This window comes from Lithobates pipiens, unplaced genomic scaffold, assembly GCF_037356315.1.
Source record: "Lithobates pipiens isolate NorthernLeopardFrog02 unplaced genomic scaffold, aLitPip1_a1.2 Scaffold_11, whole genome shotgun sequence".
Classification (NCBI taxonomy): Eukaryota; Metazoa; Chordata; class Amphibia; order Anura; family Ranidae; genus Lithobates; species Lithobates pipiens.
This window is the reverse complement of record NW_027507696.1, coordinates 3753415-3767309: the sequence shown is the minus strand read 5'-3', so window position 1 is coordinate 3767309 and position 13895 is coordinate 3753415. Positions and strand designations below refer to the sequence as shown.

At 42.9% G+C, this 13895-nt stretch overlaps 2 protein-coding genes across 3 annotated transcripts in view; one reads left to right on the top strand and one right to left on the bottom strand.

Annotated features, from left to right (window-relative positions):
* Positions 1–13895, top strand: part of STKLD1 (serine/threonine kinase like domain containing 1) — a 133924-nt gene that overhangs the window by 3329 nt on the left and 116700 nt on the right. The gene's annotated exons all lie outside the window — the stretch shown is intronic.
* The window catches only part of SNAPC4 (small nuclear RNA activating complex polypeptide 4), a 65287-nt gene that overhangs the window by 16908 nt on the left and 34484 nt on the right, over positions 1–13895 (bottom strand). The window contains exons 15-20 of the mRNA XM_077468196.1: positions 12367–12455; positions 9826–10299; positions 7952–8044; positions 5586–5802; positions 4581–4651; positions 3636–3758 (exon numbers count right to left, since the gene is read on the bottom strand). Coding sequence (XP_077324322.1) covers positions 3636–3758; positions 4581–4651; positions 5586–5802; positions 7952–8044; positions 9826–10299; positions 12367–12455 — 1067 coding nt within the window. The remainder of the gene's footprint in view (positions 1–3635; positions 3759–4580; positions 4652–5585; positions 5803–7951; positions 8045–9825; positions 10300–12366; positions 12456–13895) is intronic.

The window sequence follows — 13895 nt, the reverse complement described above, 5'->3', positions numbered from 1 at the left end:
CCTTAAGATATTTTTAGTAAACTTTCATTTTGCAGATTCCAAACACACTCTGAAAATTCTACAAGTAAATGGTAGAATCCGCCTGTAAGGTACACGGTTTACATTAAAATAAACACAAAAATGAAAAACAGTTTGTTCAGCAATGTACGATACAACATTTGGTATACTAGATGTGAACAGGACTTCCCGCCCTGCCACATGTTGGCTTGTAGCTGGTAGGAACAGACTTCTTAATAACACATGGCTGAGGCCATGGAGTGTGTGCAGGGTTGTGCACATCTGAGAAGTGAACCTGTGAAAAATGCAAACATCTGACATGGGTTTTGCAAATAATAGACTATGCAGACATTTGAAGAATTAGTCCTATTATATTTATTACCCTGCAGACAAATTCCAGGGGGTTAATTACATCTGCATACCATTCTGTGCAGCTCAGATACACAGGGCAAAAGTTGAAATGATAGTATTAAAAAAAAATCCATAACGCCGCCTCAATATTAAAGGGGTTGTAAAGGTAAATGTTTTTTCACCTTAATGCATTCTATGCATTAAGGTGAAAAAACATCTGACAGTGCCTGTGCCCCCAGCCCCCCCGTTTTACTTACCTCACCCCTCGAAAGTCCCGCGCTCGTCCCCCGACGTCCTTTCCACCGTTCAGCCTGGCCGCTGATTGGCTGGAGTGGATGGATGGAAAGCAGAGCAGCCATTGGCTCGCGCCGCTGTCAATCACATCCACTGACGCGGAGCACCAGGGGGGCGGGGCCGTGTGATACAGCGAGCAGCTATAGCCGCCGGCTGTATCACGGGAGCGCGCCCGCAGATGCTTCTCACCATGCGAGGGAGATCGCATGAATGTGAGAAGCATCTGCGGGAGGAAGCAGAGACAGCCGCCGAGGGACCCCAGAAGAGCAGGTTCGGGGCCACTCTGTGCAAAACGAGCTGCACAGTGGAGGTAAGTATAAGATGTTTGTTATTTTAACCACTTGCCGACCGCTGCACGCCGATGTACGTCCTATTTTTGAAGAGGGATATCTCGGTAACGGCAGCAGCTGCTGCCACAACCGAGATATCCATCTCTTCAGGCGGCGGTCGGCTGTACGATAACTGTGGTCTCCGCGGCGGATTCGCCGCTAGATCACCGCTATCGGCGGCGGGAGAGGTGCCACCCCCCCTCCCGCCGCCCTCCCGCACCTTCCGCCGCTTACCGGAGCCGTCGGTAGCGGCGGAGGCGATCGGGTCCTTCCGTCTGCTGGGCATAGAGACAAGTTAAGCTAAGATGGCCCCCACTCGTCTCTATACCATAGGAGGGCGGAAGCGACGTCAAAACGTCACTTCCGCCCATACCTCTTAAAGGTATATTTTTTTTTTAAATGTCAGATTTTCTTTTTTTTTTTTTTTTTTTTGCATTTTAGCCCAAATATGAGATCGGAGGACCTTTTGACCCCAGATCTCATATTTAAGAGGACCTGTCATGCTTTTTTCTATTACAAGGGATGTTTACATTCCTTGTAATAGGAATAAAAGTTATCCATTTTATTTATTTTTTTTAAAAAGTGTAAAAATAAATAAAATAAATTAAAATAAATAAGAAAAAAAAAAATTTTTTTTAAAAACACCCCGTTACGACGAGCTTGCGCACAGAAGCGAGCGCATACGTGAGTAGCGCCCGCATATGAAAACGGTGGTCAAACCACATATGTGAGGTATCGCCGCGATCGGTAGAGCGAGAGCAATAATTCTAGCCCTAGACCTCCTCTGTAACGCAAAAAATGCAACCTGTAGAATTTTTTAAATGTCGCTTATGGAGATTTTTGAGGCTAAAAGTTTGACGCCATTCCACGAGCGGGCGCAATTTTGAAGCGTGACATGTTGGGTATCAATTTACTCGGCATACCATTATCTTTCACAGTATAAAAAAAAATTGGGCTAATTTTACTGTCGTCTTATTTTTTTATTCAAAAAAGTGAATTTTTTCCAAAAAAAGTGCGCTTCTAAGACCGCTGCGCAAATACGGTGTGAAAAAAAGTATTTCAATGACCGCCATTTTATTCTCTAGGGTGTTAGAAAAAAAACAATATAAAATGTTTGGGGGTTCTAAGTAATTTTCTAGCAAAAAAAAAAAAACTGTTTTAAACATGGAAACACCAAGTCCGAAAAAGAGGCCTGGTCCTTAAGTGGTTAAATAAAATAAAAATAAAAAATCACTTTACAATCCCTTTAACTAAAATGAATAAAAAAAAAATATATTCAATCTATGTGAATATAAATATAAATCAATACCAAGTGTTGATATTAACCGGTTCCCGACCAGCGCACGCCGATGTACGTCAGCAGAATGGCATGGGCAGGCAAATGGGCGTACATGTACGTCCCTTTAAATTTGCCGCCCTGCCATCGCGAGCACGCCAGCGGCGGCGCGCTCGTGTGCTGGTCGGGACCCCCGTGAGTCCGGTCGCGGGTCCCGCGGACTCGATCACGACCAGCAAAATGGTCCAGTCTGTAAGTGGTTAATAATGAATAAATAAATAAGAAAATTATCCAGTGAAGTAGTGAAAGATAGTAAGATAGTCCAGTGATGTATAGAAGGTGACATATTTACAAAATCTGAGAAAAGAAAACGTTGTCTTTATAAATGTATCAGCAATTGTACTTGTAATAAGATTAGCAAGTGTATGTGATGAAGACTAATAAAAAAACAGTATTAAAGAAAAAGATAGTCCAGTGAAAAATTAATAAATGATAATTATGTGTATATATATTTCTCCAAGAACCGCAACTGGCCCCCGGGCCGATGTTTGGAGGCCATTGTCATACGGGCTCTACTTCATTGAAGAGGTATATGCCCTCTTGTGTTCAGACAGTAAAGGTCTAAAGCTTTTGCCAGTGAGAGTGGGAGTGTCGCATGGAGGGTATGGATAGAGCAGAGTGCTACTGCAAGGAGGAGCACTGCTCCAACCATAGACACATTTTTATTCACATTAAGGTGAAAAAAAAACATGAGCGTTTACAACCCCTTTAAAGCGACGCAAAAAAAAAAAAAAAAATGCTTTGGTTAAGCAGGTAAAATCTTCTGGGGCTGAAGTGGTTAATACAGCATAAAATATTTAAAAGAATGTAAAAGTCATGTACAAAAAATGTAAAAACTGCAAGAATTGCTCAAAATGTGTGCTAGCTAGAAAGGCTAATAAAATCCTCATGAATGACTCATCATACACAAAATGACCCTGGGGAAAGGACAGTCTAAGCTAGGCCATAGATGATGCGATTTTCTTTCCTGCAACCACGGGTAGAACATAATCAATGTTGATGAATCCCTCCCACAGAGCTATTGTGTCCTCCCAGCAGGGGTGCACAGAGATCCATCCCAGCTAGGAAAACACAGTGATTATTGCTAGCAGCTATAGCGACGGACAGTAATTACATGTAAAATCCAGCATGCTGGTTGTACCCAAGGCGATCGATAGATCAACTTGAATACAATCAGTCTGTCTATAGATGGTTTGATCTCATCCCGTCCCTGCTGAACCGACAGATTCAAACCATCTATAGATGGCTTAAGATGTCCATCTGTTATATAGGTAAATAGGTGTGCTTCTGGCATGGCTTTTCTTTTTCTGATGTGTTCCTTTGCTTACCGAGCCTGACATTTTTCTGCCCGTTTTCTTTGTAGTGTTTTTGACTCTTTTGAAAAACTCTGATTCTTCACATTTCCGCTGCTGGATCATCTGCAGACAGCCTTCTGCATCTATCTGAAAAAACTGTGAAATTAAGCAAAAAGGTTTACTTATTCATTTATTTCAGGTATCTATATGGCGCCAACAATTTTCGCAGCGGTTTAGATATACATTTTCCATTCACACAAGTCCCTGCCCTTAAGGCACTTATAATTTAAGGTCTCTTACTCACAAGCATACATACACATACCCCGTTTCCCCAAAAATAAGACCTAGCGTGATTGTCGGCGATGGCTGCAACATAAGCCCTACCCCCCCCAAATAAGCCCTACCCTGAAAATAAGACCTACAAGGACTTTAACTAGGGCTTATTTGGGGGGTAGGGCTTATATTGCAGCCATCACCGACAATCACGATAGGTCTTATTTTCGGGGGAAACAGGGTACTGGGGCCATATTAGACAGAGCCAATAAACCTACCAACATGTCTTTTGAGTGTGGGAGGAAACCGGAGTACCCAGAGAAAACCAACACAGGGAGAACATGCAAATTCCAGGCAGGTAGTGCTATGGTTGGGATTCGAACAAACAACCCTAATCCTACCAGGCAGATGTGCTATCCACACAGCCATCTTGCTGTCCAATTCTTGAATATTTTTCTCATCGATTTTCCAATCCTATAGGAATGGCCTTCCTGTCTTCCATTTTAACAGGAATTCATTTAAGATCTACTTGGAGTATCAGGAGCTTATTGTAGCTGTAGACAGGGTTTCAGCTATTCCCTATTCTGTCCATCATGAAAATAAATAGTTATGTGTACTAGAAGTGTGAAAAGTTAACCTATAAAGAAGGTATAAAAGACATGAAACGCTTACAAAAGCACAATAAAGATTACACCGAACACACACCTGAATGAGGAGGGTGAAAATCGGAGTGCTGGTTATAGTCACACAACTCAGTTTTTTATTCACCTCATCAGCTGTAAGAGAAAAAAAAATAAAACATTTCTTAAAGCGAATATCAAGACAAGAAAAAAAAAAAAAAAGTGCAGTACATATTTGCAACATATACATTTCCCCAAGTTTTATCCCCTGAACACCCTACAAGTACAGAAAAATACAAGTTGATCTGCCAGGCAAGCATCCAAGTACAGTTGTAGGCTGCCAACACACATCAATTTTGTTAACCGAGTGGTGTCAGCCCTCCCAAGTTGCATTTTACTAAACTAGTCAACCACTCCCACGCTCAGATTTTCAAAACATAAATGCTAATCTGCAGTCCATGATGAGAAGTAAAAGGGCTCTTTGAGATAACACAGGAAGCGTGGACAGATACAGGATAGCTTTGAATTTCTGACAAGATCAACAGTTATTGTGCACTTGTCAGATATAACAAAATCATCCAATGGTATATTAAAGTTTTCGTAAATCCCCCCCCACCCCAAAAAAAAACAAAAAAAAAAACATGTGTGGCACTTTGTCCGATCGGAATTCTCTACACACAATCGGACAAAGTCCGATCGGATCATGTTGTCGGAAAATTTTATAGCCCAGCTGGAAAACTTGGTCCGTCGGATACTCCGACGGAAACAGTCCGATGGAGCCCACACACAGTCAGATTATCCGACAACACGGTCCTATCGGACATTGTCCATCGGAATATCCGACAGTGTATACAAGGGCTAACACCCTCTATGTTGGATGGCCAACCGGGCCTTATATTATGTACTCGGTATAAATACCTGTTTGGGCTGCTTTGTCCTTTTCCCTTTCTTAGCTGTTATCTGATCGCTATTGTCTTTTTGACCGTTTTGTCAGAATTGTGAACATAAATAAAGATTATATAATAATAAAAAAAAAAAAAAAAAAAAAAAATACATGCAAATAAAAAAAAAAGTGCATTTAATGGCTTACCCCAAGTCCTTCCTCTAAAACGCCTTCCACGGTTTGTTGAAATCGGAAGAAACACATCGCCTACCCAACGCGTCACCGCACAGAGCAGCCTCCGATCTACTGATGCTTTGTAAAGACGTGTCACAGCCAACTGCGACAAAGACGTGCTGGAATCCTTGTGCTGATTATCATCTGAATCTGGAGGGGGGTTAATCTGCCTTTGCTTTATTCTTTGGATCTAACAAACAGAGATAAAAAAAAATAAAAAATAAAAAGGAGTCAACGTACATAAAGGTTTTGAGTTTTGGATAGCATAGGAAATATTTAAAACACCTGTGTTTTTCCTTTTGCGATCTGTGTCCTATTTGGAGGATTTAACTTCACTTTCTGTCCCAAAGACAACAGGAAGTGAAAGGCGATCTTTTCAAAGTTATGCCGCGTACACACGATCGGAATTCCGGCCAGAAAAAGACCGATGAGAGCTTTTCATCGGAAAATGCGACCATGTATACACTCCATCGGAATTTAGCTGTCCGAATTTTCGCCAGCCAAAAATTGATAGCATGTTCTCAATTTTCCCGACGGAAAAACTTTCTCTCAGTAATTCCGATCGTGTGTATGCAATTCCGAACACGCCAAAAATCATGCATGCTCAGATTCAACTACGAGACAGAAGCTATTGGCTACTGGCTATTGAACTTCCCTTTTCTAGTCCCGTCGTACGTGTTGTACGTCACCGCGTTATAAACGATCGGAATTTGATGTGACCGTGTGTAGACAAGTCAGCTTGAGACGAATTCCGTCGGAATTCTGTCGGGAATACCATCAGAGCTTTTTCCGACAAGAATTCCGATCGTGTGTACGCAGCATAAGGGAAATTTGTGCTTAGATTGTTGTCCGTACGACAGGTCTTCTCAATGGAAAATTTGCCCTCACCTGTTCCAATGACAGCTCTATCTTTGTGGATTTGCCCTTACTTTCTGTGGTAATGATTGCTGAGACAAATAAAGAGGGTGAAAATCCTCAGTGACGGGGGAAAGAAAGCAATAAAAACCTTGCAGGGATTATAACTCTTCACTACTCAATCAAAAATTAGAAAAATAAATAAAAATGTTTTGGTTTTAGACACATTTGAAGCAATTAAAGCCCCATACACACGATCAGAAATTCTGCCAGCAAAAGTCGGATGTGAGCTTTTGGTCAGAAATTCCGACCGTGTGTACGCTCCATCGGACTTTTGCTGAATTCCAGCCAGCAAAAGATTGAGAGCAGGTCCGATCGTCTGTACAAATTCCGACACGCAAAATTCCTACGCATGCACGGAAACAATTCAACGCATGCTCGGAAGCATCGAACCCAATTTTCTCGGCTCGTCGTAGTGTTGTCATCGCGTTCTTGACAGTCGAAAGTTCAGAGAACTTTTGTGCGACCGTGTGTATGCAAGCCAAGCTTGAGCGGAATTCCGTCTGAAAAACCATCCAAGTTTTTTCATGACGTAAAATCTGCTTGTGTGTATGGGGCATAACAGTACTGAAAAACGTACATGACAGACATAAGCTGTGTCACAGAATAAAACATGGAGTCAAATTAACTACCGAGGGCAACTTGTCCCTTCACACTTCTCTGAATTCCTCCCCTTGGTTTGAAAAATAGCACAAAAAGATCTAGGTAAGCCACATCTGCCATCCACGTGACTGCAATCATACTGTCACACTGCTGCTTTTTTTTTTTTTTTTTTTTTTTTTTTTTACTGGTTCCAAAATGGCACATCTTCTAAAATTGTATGTTTGACAGTTACTGAAGCATTGCAGCCTGGAACTTAAAGTGGTTGTAAACCCTTACAAACCACTTTGACCTACAGGTAAGCCTAGATTAAGGCTTACCTGTAGGTCCAAGAAATATCTCCTAAACCTACACGGTTTAGGAGATATTTGCCAAAAGACAGGCACCGCTGTCTACGGCGTAGGCTCACTGGGCGCGCCATTGTTAACGGCGATATGCCGAGAGTGGCGGCTTCCGTGCGCATGCGCGGGAGTGACGTCATCGCGGCTCGGTCGAATGACAGCGTCGGAGCAGCGAGACCCACCAAGAAGATGGAGGCTCCGTACACAAGGGGGCAGCGGTGACTTCGCTGGCTCCTGTGTCAGGTAAGTGACACATAATGGACTGCGATGCGATGCGATGCATAGTAGTCCATTATGCTTTGCCTTTGCAGGGAATCAAAGAGGAAGTAAACCCATCAGGGTTTACTTCCTCTTTAATATCATAAACTTCTAAAATAAATATGTGTGAAACATTGGGAAGACGTTTGCGAAGGAACACAATCTTGGGAGGACAGCATACCTGGTAAAAGTATTGGTGTGCAGTTTCTGTTAAGAGAGACCCACCTGTTTCCTTTCACTTTCTTGTGTGTTCCTCATAAGAATTTTGATAATATCTTCTTCCCGAATCTGCAGAATTTCGTGACCATTCTTTTTTTCCTAGTGACAGAAAAGCAGTTCAATGAAAAAAAAGTGTAATGAGTAATTTCTTTAAAAAGTATATTGTTTTTGCTTTCATTTTTCTTTTCTTTTTTTTAAATGGTTTTTGTATAAAATCTTCCTTGAATACATACGTATTGCTAGGTGAACACCTAAACATAATCTAGAAAGATAAATAACTTTTCTATTTTCTAATAAAGGTAGCTCTGAACCACCTGCATACTTTTTTGGCAGCGTGTGTATAACTAATTAAAATGTTTGTCTTTTTGCTCTGTTTCACATTGCAGCGATTTGGCATGTGATCTGAAATTTCAAACCGCATGCCAAATCGGCGGCTATTGCCGGCAATGGCACTGTCCGAAATCGATGCGACGCCGACTTTGCCATGGCCCTTCTTGCCATGGCCTCTCTTCAGCTGCCCTTTTAGGAGCCCTACAGGTCAAACATTTCCTTACCTCTTTGGGTAGAAAACCTCCAAACCTCCCTATGTTGTAGACACTTAAAACCATATGTAAAGCCTCATCTCCAATTCAACCAATGACCACCCTCTCTTGTTTACGCCATTTTTGTTACACCTATAGAAAATGATGCTCCACTTTTCTGATGAAATAGAAAAGAAATTTGAACCAACAATTTACAGATGAACAACGTGAACCTATACTTTATTTTGCACATAATTTCTCAATATCTACGTGACTTCAGGAGTCTGGTTTCCAGCTACTTATAAGATGCTACAGGGTACCTGTGAGACTTCATCAGAGGTAGTCAGAAGCCAATTTTAAATGTTGGAGATGTGGGGAAACCAAGGGTACGCCCTTCCATGTGCTCCTTGCTTCAAAGTCCAGTTATATGTTGGGGTGAATGCAATTTGTTTGTACGGTTGGTAAACTTGTGAGGGGACGCTCTGGTTACCCTTGCTGCCACTGTGCTATTGCTGGGTGTCCGGTGCATCCTTATACTTAAAGGGATTGTAAATTTTATTTTATTTTTTTTAAATAACAAATATGTTATACTTACCTCCACTGTGCAGCTCGTTTTGCACAGAGTGGCCCCAAACCTGCTCTTCTGGGGTCCCTCGGCGGCTGTCTCTGCTTCCTCCCGCAGGTACTTCTCACGTTCATGCGAGCTCCCTCTCATGGTGAGAAGCACCTGTGGGCACGCTCCCGTGATACAGCCGGTGGCTATAGCCCTTAGCTGTATCACACGGCCCCACCCCCCCGGCGCTTTGCTTCAATGGATGTGATTGACAGCAGCGCGAGCCAATGGCCTGCACTGCCTTAAATCCATCCACTCCAGCCAATCAGCGGCCAGGCTGAACGGTGGAAAGGACGTCGGGGGACGAGCGCGGGACTTTCGAGGGGTGACACTGTCAGATGTTTTTTTCACCTTAATGCATAGAATGCATTAAGGTGAAAAAACATTTACCTTTACAACCCCTTTAAACAAATTAATAAAAATACGACAGGGGTTATAACCCTCCCTTACTCCATCCAAAATTAAAAAAAAGTTAGAGGCGAGAGCGAGGCGAGAGAAAGCGAGGCGAGAGAAAGCGAGGGCGAGAGAGAGGCGAGGGCGAGAGAGAGGCGAGGGCGAGAGAGAGGCGAGGGCGAGAGAGAGGCGAGGGCGAGAGAGAGGCGAGGGCGAGAGAGAGGCGAGGGCGAGAGAGAGGCGAGGGCGAGAGAGAGGCGAGGGCGAGAGAGAGGCGAGGGCGAGCGACTAAAAAAATAAAAATGACCATAGATGCTCCTTAAAAGCCAATCTTGCATTGTAGCTAAACTTACCTCTTTCAGGAAGTCCTCAACTGTCTCAGTAACTGTGTCGGTGGATGGAGGATAGGCAATACCCTTCAAAATGGTGTTGAATTTAAAAGCGCTCTTTTTCCTCTTTTTCGTAGTTCTTGGTGGCGAGTTATTAGAGGCAGCACAGTAGACATGGAGGTTCTTGCCCTGCAAACCAGGGCTCCTTTTCCTAGGGATCCACAAATCCAAATCCGGAACAGACAGGAGCAAACTGGAGATCTCTCCTTCTCCGGATTGTTCCATCAGCTCCATATCTTCATCCTCGCTCTCGCTGCTGCTGCTGCTGCTGATGATGATGACACTGCTTTCACTGCTACTGCTACCACTGCTAATCTCCTCATCACTCTCCATCTCTTTTATCTTCATTGCCTCTGGGGGCTTTTTTGGTCTCTGTGGCTTTGGTGGTCTTTTTTTTACCAGCCGTTTTAGTTTCGGCTTACTTTTTCTCACCCTTCTCTGTAGAGAGCACAAGTAGAAATGGCAAACAAAATGTAAGCATATCTAAAATCAAGAACAAAAATTTAATATATTGCAGCTAACCAGTTTAGATGAGGTTGCTGCATTGTTTTTTTTGGGGGGGGTTATTTTCTTCAGTCTTTTCTTTCTTACAAGATCATCAGAAATTTTTTAACACTTCCTGTCCTAGGGTCACAGTGCCATATCTGCTATGGAACAACGTTGTCACTGAGGAAATGACTACAGAACATCTTCCCCCTTTCCTTAAAACCAGGAGGTGGGGGAGGTGTTCTGTCAGCACAGGGAAAGACCGCAGGAAGCAACCAGCTCACAAGATTTTTGGCAGGATCAACAGGTACTTTTTTACAGTTTTAGAACAATTAACAGCACTACCAATGGTATACAGTATTTAACAGGTCGAGAAAGAAAAGAAAAGAAAGAATTAACTGCACTTTAAAAAAAAAATCCAGCTCATAACAGAGTAATGGGTGGCAAGTTATCCTGACTGGGCATCATATGGCGTCCAGCAGGATGGGGCGCCTGGCGATCAGTACACCGCATCTTTGATCTAGGTAAAGAGCCTCTGACGGAGGCTCTTTACCATGTGATCAGCTGTGCCAAAGCACAGCTGATCACATTTTAAACAGGAAAAGCTGCGTATCTGTTTTGTCCTCTATTCGACACATGTGAGTAGAGGAGAGCCGATCAGCCGCTCTCCTGACAGGGGGGGGGGGGGGGGTGGCTGCACTGATTGACTATCAGTGAAGCACCCTCCCCCCCCCCCCCATGATTATCAGTGAAGCACCCCCGCCCCCACGAGGATGCCCACCCATGGCCACCAGGGATAGCAATCATTGCCCATTGGGGATGGAAATCTTTGCCCATCAGTGATGCCTGCCAGTGCTTCTGATCAGTGCCACCTCATCAATACCCATCAATGAAGGAGAAAACTTATTTACAAAAAGTTTTGTAACAAATGTAGAAAAAACTTTTTTTTTAATGTCCAAAATTATTATTTTTTTAATTTGTAGCTCAAAATATAAAAACCCCAAAAGGTTATTAAATACCAAAGAAAGCTCTATTTGTGGGGAAGAAAAAAGATAAACAAACATTTTGTTTGGGTACAGCGTCGCATGACCGCGCAAAGCTGAAAACTGGTTTGGGCAGGAAGGTGTATAAGTACCCTGTACTGAAGTGGTTAAAACACGCTTATGGTTGCAACAGCAGCCATGAGCTTAATGTCATTTTTTTTTTTTACCTGGCGATCAGCTGTTCATTTACAGTGATCTGGGATACCCCATTATTTATCCAGTGGTGAGAAGGGAAAACGCCCTTCCCCTTCGTCCACGGTGGTTCATGGGCTTTCCTATTCCTCCAGGGAACCTGGGAATGCAGTAAACAGTGGTAACTTTGAAGACTATGGGGGAACATTGGTTCCTCAATCCTGCTGCAACAAATGAAGCTGGGAGTAACATGCGTCACATCACTGCCTGATTCATAGCAGTCACGCTTTGTATACTTTAGCCAAGGACGCAGCTCATCAAGCATGGTCTGTGCTTGATTATCTGCATTGGAGGGCAGGGGAGACATTGAAGGGTCTAATAAACTTCTGGTGTCTCCATAAAGAGAACCTGTCAGCTGCTCGTGCTATAACAAAGGGGCTGGTTAGCCCCCTTGCGATAGCGATAAAGTTAAATGAAAAACAAAAAAAAGTGTAAATAAAATAAACTGTAATATAATAAACAAAAAAAACAAAAAAAAGTAAAAGACCCAGTGTATACACATGTATGCAAAACACACACTGCCTGCATGTGTATGTAAACAGTAATTGTTGCTGCAAAAATAACTCTAAAGTGATAACTTCTAAAGACTTTTGCAGTATCACCTATTAAAAACTTTAGGTACCAGTCGATTTGTTTTTTGTCATTTCATAAGAACACACAATTATGAGTCTTGACATGTTTGGTATTTTACCAATAAAATTAAAATAATTGTACTTTTGTCCTAAAAATAGGAATATTGTAAACAGCCCTCACAAGCACAGGCCGTAATAGAACATTCCCATACCTTAAAGTAGCCTGTTAAATGCTTCCATTTGCTCAGACACTGCGCTGAAGTCCGGTTTGGTACCCCTTTGCACACTTGTGCCCAGTGACCTGCAAGGGTAGAGGGAAAAAAAAAAAACAAAAAAAAAACAAACATACTTACATATAGGTAATTAAGTATATCTCTACATAATATTAGGCTATGTGTAACCAAAACGGTTTTATTTCAATACAGGCTGGAGGTTTCAAATCACTTTATGCGCAGCTCGGTGTACAATTTTGAAACCGCTGAGACGAATGAACTCCAGCGCATGTGCAAAGGTTGCATCAACCCAATGCAGAAGATCACAATGGCCAAAGATCCTCTAAGTGGAACAAGTTCGAGCAAAGATGTTGGTGGTCAGTGAAGGAGCTTCATATTAAATATTTGATAACACTTCTGCACTACCTCTTGTGTAATCAATCTAATGTGCAGTGAATTCTAAATAATTATAGGTTGCTGAGACCACTATTGTATTTCCACAATCAATAATAGGGCAGCACAGTGGTGTAGTGGTTAGCACTCTCACCTAGCAGTAAGAAGGGTCGCTGGTTCGAATCCCAACCATGACACTACCTGCCTGGAGTTTGCATGTTCTCCCTGTGCCTGCGTGGGTTTCCTCCAGGTACCCTGGTTTCCTCCCACAATCCATAGACATGCAGGTAGGTTAATTGGCTTCTGTCCAAAATTGGCCCTAGTATATGAATGGGGACCCTGTGGGGACCAACGTGAGTGTGCAATGTACAGGGATAGGGACAATTGTAGACACTCACTCAGGTTGAACTGGATGGACTGGTGTCTTTATTCAACCTTATTATCTATGAAACATGAGTTAAAGTGGAAGTAAACCCTCCTATCGTTTTCAGCCAAGGAAGCTGCCATCTTGGCCTCCATTAAATCTTTAAGACCCCTTTCACACTGGGGCGTTTTCAGGCACTTTAGCGTTAAAAAAAGCGCCTGTAAAGCGCTTGAAAGAAGCTGCAACTGCAGTCCCAATGTAAAAGCCCGAGTGCTTTCACACTGAGATCCCTTTCACACTGGGGTGTTTTTCAGGCGCTTTAGCTTTAAAAAAAAACGCATGTAAAGCGACTGAAAGAAGCTGCAACTGCAATCCCAATGTAAAAGCTCGAGTGCTTTCACACTGAGGAGAATGTCCACTAGGTATATAGAAGGGAGATGGGGGGTAGAATTTCCAAATTGGGACTGCAGTGTGCGGCGAAGCTGGAGAAAGAAAGAACGTGGAATTGGGCAGGTTAAAGGTTATTTTAAGATCCTGGAATGATTTAACTCCTGCATTGTGCATCACCGATGGAGATGTATAACCCCTCGGTTAATCCAGAGATCAACGTCTGGCAGGGTGAGCAACGCTGGAAGGTTAAAATGATCCCATAGTGGCGTGTGAGCCTGAATGGGGGAAGCCTTTAGCCGGCGCAGTGGCAGCGCCCAGATCCTGCAGTGGTGGTAGTAGACCAGTCCCCTACATCTACCCATTTTGGTTAAATTACGCGTGT